The 9,378-nt window shown below is 33.8% G+C and overlaps 1 protein-coding gene across 2 annotated transcripts in view; it reads right to left on the bottom strand.

Moving 5' to 3' along the window:
• Positions 1-5,761: 5,761 nt before the first annotated feature.
• Positions 5,762-9,378, bottom strand: part of LOC137251100 (cytokine receptor-like) — a 72,823-nt gene continuing 69,206 nt past the window's right edge. For both annotated transcript variants that reach the window (XM_067785089.1, XM_067785090.1), the window contains one exon: positions 5,762-9,339. In XM_067785089.1, coding sequence (XP_067641190.1) covers positions 8,192-9,339 — 1,148 coding nt within the window. In that variant the 3' untranslated portion in view covers positions 5,762-8,191. The remainder of the gene's footprint in view (positions 9,340-9,378) is intronic.

Here is a 9,378-nt window from a genome sequence, read left to right as displayed (position 1 = left end):
TCCCCATAAAGTGGAGAAATAAAATGCTGAATAAACAGTCTCTGCTGAATACTCTGAAACCCAGGCCCGCCTCCCAGGAACTTAAGGTGTCAAGTCCTTAAACACTACGAAGAATTCCGGCATAGACGAATTCTGCCATTCGAAAAAAGGCATAAAAAGCACAATATACACAAAGAGTGGTCAAATTATTATGTCGGTGAACCTCGTTCTCAAAGTCAAGTACCAGAAACTCGCATTAGTGAAAGCAGGGAGCCGCGAAACCCTTACTTATCCAGAATCAATTCCGCTTGTAACGTGTCCTTAGATGACACCAACCAATTGCAATGTGGAACCTACGCCTCTAACACCCATATCCTTAGGTTCAACCCTGTTGGAAACTGCGCACTGCCGTTAGAGGATATTGATGACAATTTGTGAGTGATCGCACCTATTGGATGGGGCGAAGCACTGCTACAACGATTTGTATTTTGTGTTCTTTGAGCTATTGAACAATTCGGAAGCCTTGCGTGCATTTCTTCTTGTCCTCAATGGCTGAGATAATTGCGCTTTTTTATCAAATTCGTTATAATGGTGAAATGATTTTGTGCAACACTTTATTGCTCTAAAAACTTTTGAAAAATTTGCTCCCCAACATTCTTTTATTAGGCAGGTTCAATTTTGCGGCAAATAATTTTTTAGAACAATTAAACTATCTAAAAATCTTCTAAATTTATTATATTCTTTTTTGTTCGTGAGGAGCACTTAAAGTCAACATAAATCGCATTCGAGTAGGAATCCAAACGATTCATCATTGTTTCCGAAAAATCGATGTTGCAAGTGCGAGCAGTCGCTTAAGCTTTGCATCGGTCTAAATTAGTGATAAATGGATAGAAAGAATTTAATAATCAGGCCTGTTCTGGATTCCGATTCCGATCAATTTTTTCGGAATCGAAATGGATTGGTGTTCTCAATTTCGATTCCGACCAAAAATTATCGGTTTGAAAAGTATTGCCTCTGAGCAGTCGGAATGAAAATTAATTGGCAGATTATACACAAATGTTGCGATATTTGTCTTTCAAATAATTTTTTTTAAATTCTTCATTTTATTTGGAAGAGTTGTGTGTATTTTTTGTTTAAATTTGAATTAAATTGGCATAATAAATCTTTCTTTAAAAACTTCTATCAAGAAATCTATTAGGCAAACAAATCGATGCTGATCGAAATGAAGTCGACCTGTTCTGAATTCCGATCCAGCGCATTTTTACGATTCGCACGCACAATAGCACGTATTCTTGCGTCTGCGCATCAAAAACCATATCTGCAGGCATTTTTTAATTAAAATAAAATTTTATGATACTTAAACCAAAACACATAAACAAAAACAGCTGATTAAACTGGTTACCGAATCGGAATGAAAACGATTCGAAATCGACTTCGAAACGATTTTTTACAATCGGAATTGAGAACACCAAATAGAAACCAAGTCGAAATCAATGTCGTTTTACTTTTCATTCCGAGTCGGAATTCAGAACAGGCCTGAATATCTCATTACTTTAAACGAGCAATTCTTGTATATTTGTATAGCCGAACGATCTCGGGAACGGCTCATCCGATTTAAATGAAATTTGGCACAGAGATAAAGTATCACCTTCTAAGACTTTCTACCTAGGTGTTGCCACTCAGAATGTTTCACAAGGTTGCCACCTATTCGAAATTTAAAAATTGCATGATATATGCCGACATGGGTATCAGACGAAAGGTATTTCACTCCGCATTACAATAGGGACATTTTTCAGTAGGGTTGCCTTTTAGGGTTGCCACCTATTCGAAATTAAAAAAATTGCATGAGATATGCCGATATGGGTATCAAACGAAAGGTATTTCACTCCGCATTACAATAGGGACATTTTTTAGTAGGGCTGCCATTTAGGGTTACCACCTATTCGAAATTTAAAAAAGTTGCATAAGATATGCCGATATGGGTATCAAACGAAAGGTATTTCATTCCGCATTACAATAGGGACATTTTTGAGTAGGGTTGCCACCTATTCGAAATTAAAAAAAATTTCATGAGACATGCCGATATGGGTATCAAACGAAAGGTATTTCACTCCGCATTACAATAGGGACATTTTTGAGTAGAGTTTCTACCTATTCGAAATTAAAAAAAATTACAATAGGAACATTTGTGAGCATGGTTGCCATATAGGGTTGCCAGCTATTCGAAATTACAAACAAAAATTGCATGAGTTATGCCGATATGGGTATCAAACGAAAGGTATTTCACTCCGCATTGAAATAGGGATATTTTTGAGTAGGGTTGCTATTTAGGGTTGGGGTAGTTAGACGAAATAATACTCTACTTACTCATATTCTATTAAAGCTTTAAAGGAGAACATTAAAGTTAAAAATCTTCGTAAAAAAATCTTGCACATGATTCAACTTAATTTTCTTAATTTCACACACGCTGATAAAATTGAAATGCAATATCAAGGCACCGTGGCAAATTCTAGCAAAATATATTTAAATGCATATTTTTGGCAAAAATGAAATTAATAATTGCAATTTTTCACAGATTACTATTAGAAAGATTTCTCACCATAGCAAAAAGATATCTCACCATAGTAATTTGCTACCGTTGAACACTAGAGGCATATGTTCAATTTGAAAACGACATCTAACCGTTTACCTACTTACCAACAGATGACGCTTAAGGAAGTAAGTTGACATTTAATTAAACTAACTGATAGTTGTCATTCGTGAAATTTACAAGTTTTTGGAATGTAATAAAATTGTGAGACTTTCATAGTGTATAACTAAAAAAAGTTTTGAAATTAATAGTTTGGCGCATGAAGATACTCAACCTAAATAACTTAGTTTTCGACTAATTGTCATAACAATACGTTATACTATAGGCTGCAATTACCCATTTCAAATCTTTCATTCCAGTTCATTTTGCAGTTAGTGTTTGATATGCTTTTGAAATTTATTTTTAAGGAAATCAAATATTGGTAAGTAAAAATATCTATGTACATTAGGGTGGAGTGAAATTTCTTTTTTTGGTATTTTCGTTTTGGAATACCTGTAAAAAGTTGCCGTTATTGCTCACAAATATACATGCAAAATTTTATTTGGCACATGATACATTTAGAGGTGCCCCCAACATTATAAACTTAGAGAATTTCAAAATTTCTTATCGAAAAACACTAAAGTATAATATTGACAAATTAACGCTAAATCATATCCTGTGTCTTCCCGTTGGCGACAATTTGACCTTGAAGAGTGCGCGGATAGGTGAGGGAGGGGAGGTGATTTCTCTGCAGTTGTCAATTGTTGCTCGAACGCCATTAAGTGGGCGCGTCGCGCGTGTTATTGTTATTCTACTTGTGAGGAACATTGATTTTAAACACTGCCGTTAAGGAAATAACACTCATGTAAGTAATAATTTCAAATTGCTGTTTACAGATAAATACAATTCAGATCGTAATTAAATATTTTCGATGTGAGTTACACCTATTATTTCTCTTTGTTACAGTAAAATGTCGCAAGTCAAAACACGACAAACAACATGTTGTCCTGTGTTTGGTTTGCCAGAGAAGTTACCAGTGTCTCTATTACCAACTTATAATGATGTTATGAAGTATTACTTATTTATTAGATACGAATTAAAACCTGACAAAAGAACAAAAGATTCGACAGTTCATGATATATCCGAAAGATTGGCTACGGAAATTTTAGATAGCTGGCGAAAAGCATCGCTTCCCACTGTCAGCTTTAAGAGAGTACTACAACTTATTCGATCTTACCATGACAAATATAGACGCTTACTAAAACCTTATCAGGGCCGTCAAACGAACAAGAAATATCAAGAAAAGATAACTGAATTTGTTACTGAGTCCCAAAGGTTATTTGATATTTGCAGTTGCAAATGCAAACTTATTAACTCAAAATGTACTTGCTCAAAAGACAGCCGTGTTCCCAAGGAAGAAGTATCTTTCTTAATTGATCAAAGAACTACGAGAAAAATTATGATAGGCGAGGTAGATTTGGTTGCGACAGTAAAAAATATGAAAAAAATAAAAAGACAAGAAAAAAAATTACTACGTAACAAAGAGATAATGGATCCTAACCAGACGTCTTGTTCTCGTTCTTTGCCTGATGACTTCACAATCGAAAGTACCAGTTCAAGCAATAATAGCGTAGCTTCTAGCCATCATCAATCGCCAAAACAAATAGCTGCTCCGCCATCAAAGAAAAAGAGATTAAATTTACCATAATTAGCTCTCGCCTGTGATCGTACTGGAGTATCTGACAGAACAGCTTCTATTATAGAAAGAAAAGATAAAACTTTGGTAAGCATTCAGAAGAAAGGCAAATTTTATAGAAAAAGAACTACAGAAGACCATTATGTGATTTTATCAGAACCAGGAAGTGATTATTTCGGGCATGTTACGTGTGAGTTGGGAACTGCTAAAGGTATTGAAAGTACCATAATAAATTATTTGAGAAAAAAATCGGTGAAATTGGATGAATTAGTTGTTGTTGGTTGCGATGGTACAGTCGTGAATACAGGTTTCAAAGGAGGTGTTGTTCGGTTAATGGAAAAAGAACTTAATAAACCATTACAATGGTTTGTCTGCCAGTTACATTCGAATGAGTTACCATTGCGACATCTTTTATTGAATTTGGATGGAAAAACTACAGGGCCTAAATGCTTTTCAGGTCCTATTGGAACTGAATTACAAAAATGTGAATCAATTCCAATTGTCCAATTTACCACCATTCCCTCCTCATTACCTGGTCACTAAAAATGAGTTGAGTACCGCCCAAAAATATCTTTACGATGTGATGACAGCTATCAGCACTGGCATTTTTTCTCCCGATTTAGCTAATATTACACCTGGACCTCTTAACCATTCTAGATGGCTTACAACAGCAAATAGAATTTTAAGATAATATGCTACTAAAACAGACCCCGAAGAAAATTTAGTGATATTAGCTACGTTCGTAATGAGAGTTTATGGTTCAATGTGGTTCACAATAAAATGTAATCCCTCATGTACAAACGGAGCTAAGCACCTGTGGCAAACAATAAGCCTAACTCGATATTTGAACGAGCATTTAAAGAAAATCATTGATAAGGTGTTCCAAGGAAATGGATATTTCGGTCATCCAGAAAGTATTCTTATTGCTATGCTTGCAGACCACAGAGAAATTATACGTAAGCTGGCTTATCAGCGAATTTTGAAAGCAAGAGCAGATAATACTCAAGACCTTCGTGCATTTAAAGTGCCTGCTTTATATTTCGATGCCAAAGGTTATACCGACTTAATTACGTGGCAAGACTGTAAGATAACTGAGCCACCTCTGACTTCTAATTTATCTGACGAAACCTTGAAAGAGATTGTCAAAAGTGGTTTGACTACGTGCCAGAATATCAAAGATTTTCCATGCCATACCCAAGCCGTAGAGCGCGTTATCAAATTGGTGACAGAAGCTTCAAGTGCAGTTTGTGGAGAAAATAAACGAGATGGTTTTATAAGGGCAAGACTATTATCACGACAGCAATTGCCTAATTTTGAAACAAAAAAACAATTTAATACTAAATAATCTACTTATTTCTGAGTTTTTTCATTCCTTTATAAAATAATTTTTGTAATTTTTCTTAATAAAAAACATTAAAACAACTCATCAGGCTTTTATTTAACCTATCACACCTATAATAGACTGGAAAGTCATAAAAATACTTTCGTTAAAAAATAAATCAAAGCTTGTAAAAAAAAAATTTTTTTTCTAATTTTCAATTGGGTTGGGGCACCTCAAAACATCAAGACAAGTAAACAATCTTTTGAATACTGAATTCACTTATTGAACGACAACTTTGTATCGCTATTCCATTAAAAAAAAAAAACGAAAAAAAATTTGTTTCATACAACATCACTCCACCCTAATGTACATATAAAAAAAGTTGAGTTTGATTAATGATGACATGTAGAACAAAGTATGTTATGCAGCATACTCGAAGATTTTTTATATGAGCTAACATTGGTCGCAAACAGCATCGATTCAAATCAAGAGAGAAATCGTTCCTGAGATGGGCGGGCCAGTACCTTGCTTATGCTTGTTACTGGAACGTACTGGATCTACATACGGCATAGGACCATAATCAACATTGATAACACTCCCCAAAACCTTCGGGTAGTGTCTTTTTCGTTAATACAACAACGGTATACAAAGCTTTGAAAAATGGACACGTCACTTTGTAGTCCCTGTTTTTCACCACAATTCGGAAACTGTAACTACGGTAATAATGCATGCATCGAACACAAATTTGGTGGAGATATGTTTACTATATGCTTCTAGTTTTTCATGCTGAATTATAGTCGAAACCTAGACAATAACTGTGAGGCCGCTTTTAGACCTGCAAGTTATCTTTAGCTTGTAATGAGCAGTTAAATTCATACAATTTTGTAAAATTTTAAAATAAACTCAGTCAAAAAAAATCTGTATATGGGCTAAAATTTAACAGTTTCATACATATTATTCTTATTTATGTACATTTAATTGATATAAAAGTACATAGTAAAAAGCTTAAAACATATCGCTCATTTACTTCAATAGTGTCATAACTCAAAAAACACGACTTTCGAGTTAATAACATATAAACGCACCCAATATCATGATCTATGTTGTATAAAAAAATCTTTGTGATCAGTTAAAAGTTTACCACGTGCTATAAAAATGAAAATATGCCTTTATATGCGCAACATATGGCAGTTGAAATCTTTGAATCTCCTGGAAAATTGTGTTTTTTCAGTTATGCCACTATTGAATGAGCGATATGTACATATATTTTATTATAAATTAATGCTTTGCGTATAATTAAGGCACTTTACAGACTCTGTGATTGATTAATTATTTTGTAGCTGAAATTTATATTTACATAGTGACTATAGTTTTTTTTTAATGCTGCCTTAAGCGAGGTACAAACTTCAAGAGCAGCCAAAAATATGTATGTAAATAATACATATTAAAGCTTGACTTTACTTCAGCTACACTTTATGCGGGTGGTTTTAAATCTCAATTTACGTTATTTAAAGCTATATAATAAATATTTACTAATACAAGTGATGTTGGTAGTAACTTGTCACATGTGTGTGTCCCTTTTTTGGTGCATTTAATACAAATTAACTAAATAGTAATTTATGGAAATATATATACAATAGCGGTTGATAAAATAGTACCAAAATTTAAATTGGCGTTGTATAAAAACCATGAATATTAAAATCATAACAAAAACAACACAAAAAATAGTCAAAGGGTGCAAAATGCGCGCAAAACTAAACAAAACTCGTAAAAAGATTTATCAAGAGCTTTTAGAATAATTTCGAGTGCGCTGCCTTCTATGTAAACTAGGGCTGTGACTATCCGCATATTCGAATATCCGTATATTCATACGGATATCCGTTGACACGGATAAAATTCGGCATGGATATCCGGTTAATATTCGTTTGTGAAACTATCCGGATATCCGGATTTATGAAGATCGAATTAATAGCCGTATTTTTGGATATCCAGTGAAACCAACAAATTGATGTACACTATATGTTTATTTAACATTAATAACAATATATTCGTGGGGCATTTAAATCAATTAACAGCATTTTTTCACAATATAAACAAATGGCACTGTTCTTATTTTCACTTGTTTGTAAAATTGTAGCTTTTTAATTTTTGACGTTAATTTAATAATCTACAAACATATTTTGTGAATAATTTTTTGATGTTTGCGTCGTTCAATTCTGATATGCAGATATTCAACTTTTATATTCCAGTATCCGGACATACGGATATCCGGATTTTCCGTTTACGTATCCGGATATCCGCTGTTCGGATATCCGGATTACCCATTTATGAATCCGGATAGCCGGATCTTTTGCTCAGCTATCCGGTTATTCGAATAGTTGAAAAATCCGGATGAAGTTCACAGCCCTAATGTAGACCATGTAAATAATAATTATTAAAAACAAACAGACATAACTTCAAAGCAATGACATTGTGCATTTGCAGCACCTTTGTTTGTAAATTGTTAGCATGTTATATGCTTTTGCATGCACATACATATATGTATAAACAATGCTAACTTTCTCCCCTGCAATTCACTTGCATTAAGGCATCTCTGGTGTATTTTACATGCATAAAATATTACATTTTAAGTCACGCTAGGCATATAAACTGTGCTATTTACATTTGCTTGGTCATTTTGTATGTAATTCATTTCTTCTTGCCAATTAAATGTATGTCTATTATTTGGATTAATGTAGCCATCCGCTGCCTGCAATGGCCAATTGATTGTAAATGGTTTTTCTCGCTCATTTGATTGCAGCTCATTTGGTCGCACATAACCATTTTCCATTTTTGTGTAGCTTAACATACGTTTAACTGAATTTTTTTGCATTTCTTTATCATTTAAATCATTATTTGTTGCTTTCATTGCCATATAACCGTTTTTTTCTGGTCCGTTTGGCATTGTCATAGGATCTTGTATACAATAATCGTTTGTTGTATCATCCGTAGTTGCGTAATAACTATTTTTTGTATCAGCCCACGTACGATCTTGCGCATAATTTTCAACATTAGAAATGCATGGTAGCAAACGTCCATTTTCGCTTGATTTGTATTGTTGTTTTATTTTAGTATCTTTCAAATACTCATCATCATGTTCCATAAATTCTTTTCCATTTATGCCATTAACTAAATCATTTAATGGTTCAGGTATTTTACAATTAATCGATGCCATTTCATGTAACCTTTTAAAGATTAACAAGACGCCAATAACAATTATGGTAGTTCCCAACATTACTACAAACATCGTGATCCATACTTTTCCATCGCTTTTCATTATGGCACCACATACGTAATTAAAAACTATAACTTGAAAAGAGCGATATTCTATGAAATCATTTTTAATGTGATTTCCGACGGCACCATATGCCTTGGAATCTGCTTCAATACAACCCAACTCATGCGTGGCCGCTGTAACGTAGTTTTCATGTGAATGACTACTGTTATAAACACGTATTAGATTTTGATCAATTTCTTTGGCATATGCCACATTAACGGCACGTATTCCAATTGTATATTTGTAATTATTGTTATCGCAGCTTGGCTTTCTAATCGTGCATGTCATACCATTATTTGTTATGCGCGATATATGACGTTCTTCTATATTATCCTTCAATTTTGTTTCTACTACAACTTCATAGTAATCAACGCGCCCCGAAGGCACTTCAGGCTGTAGCCAGTGAATTACTATATCATTTGCATCTTCGAATCTAGCTTGTGTTGGACTTGAAGGAACTGCAAAATTTTTATTTATTTTACAGATTAATCAATTAA

Source organism: Eurosta solidaginis, chromosome 4 (genome assembly GCF_040869045.1).
Source record: "Eurosta solidaginis isolate ZX-2024a chromosome 4, ASM4086904v1, whole genome shotgun sequence".
Taxonomy (NCBI): Eukaryota; Metazoa; Arthropoda; class Insecta; order Diptera; family Tephritidae; genus Eurosta; species Eurosta solidaginis.
Note: the sequence above shows the minus strand (reverse complement) of the source record. Positions and strands in the feature narration are given on the sequence as shown.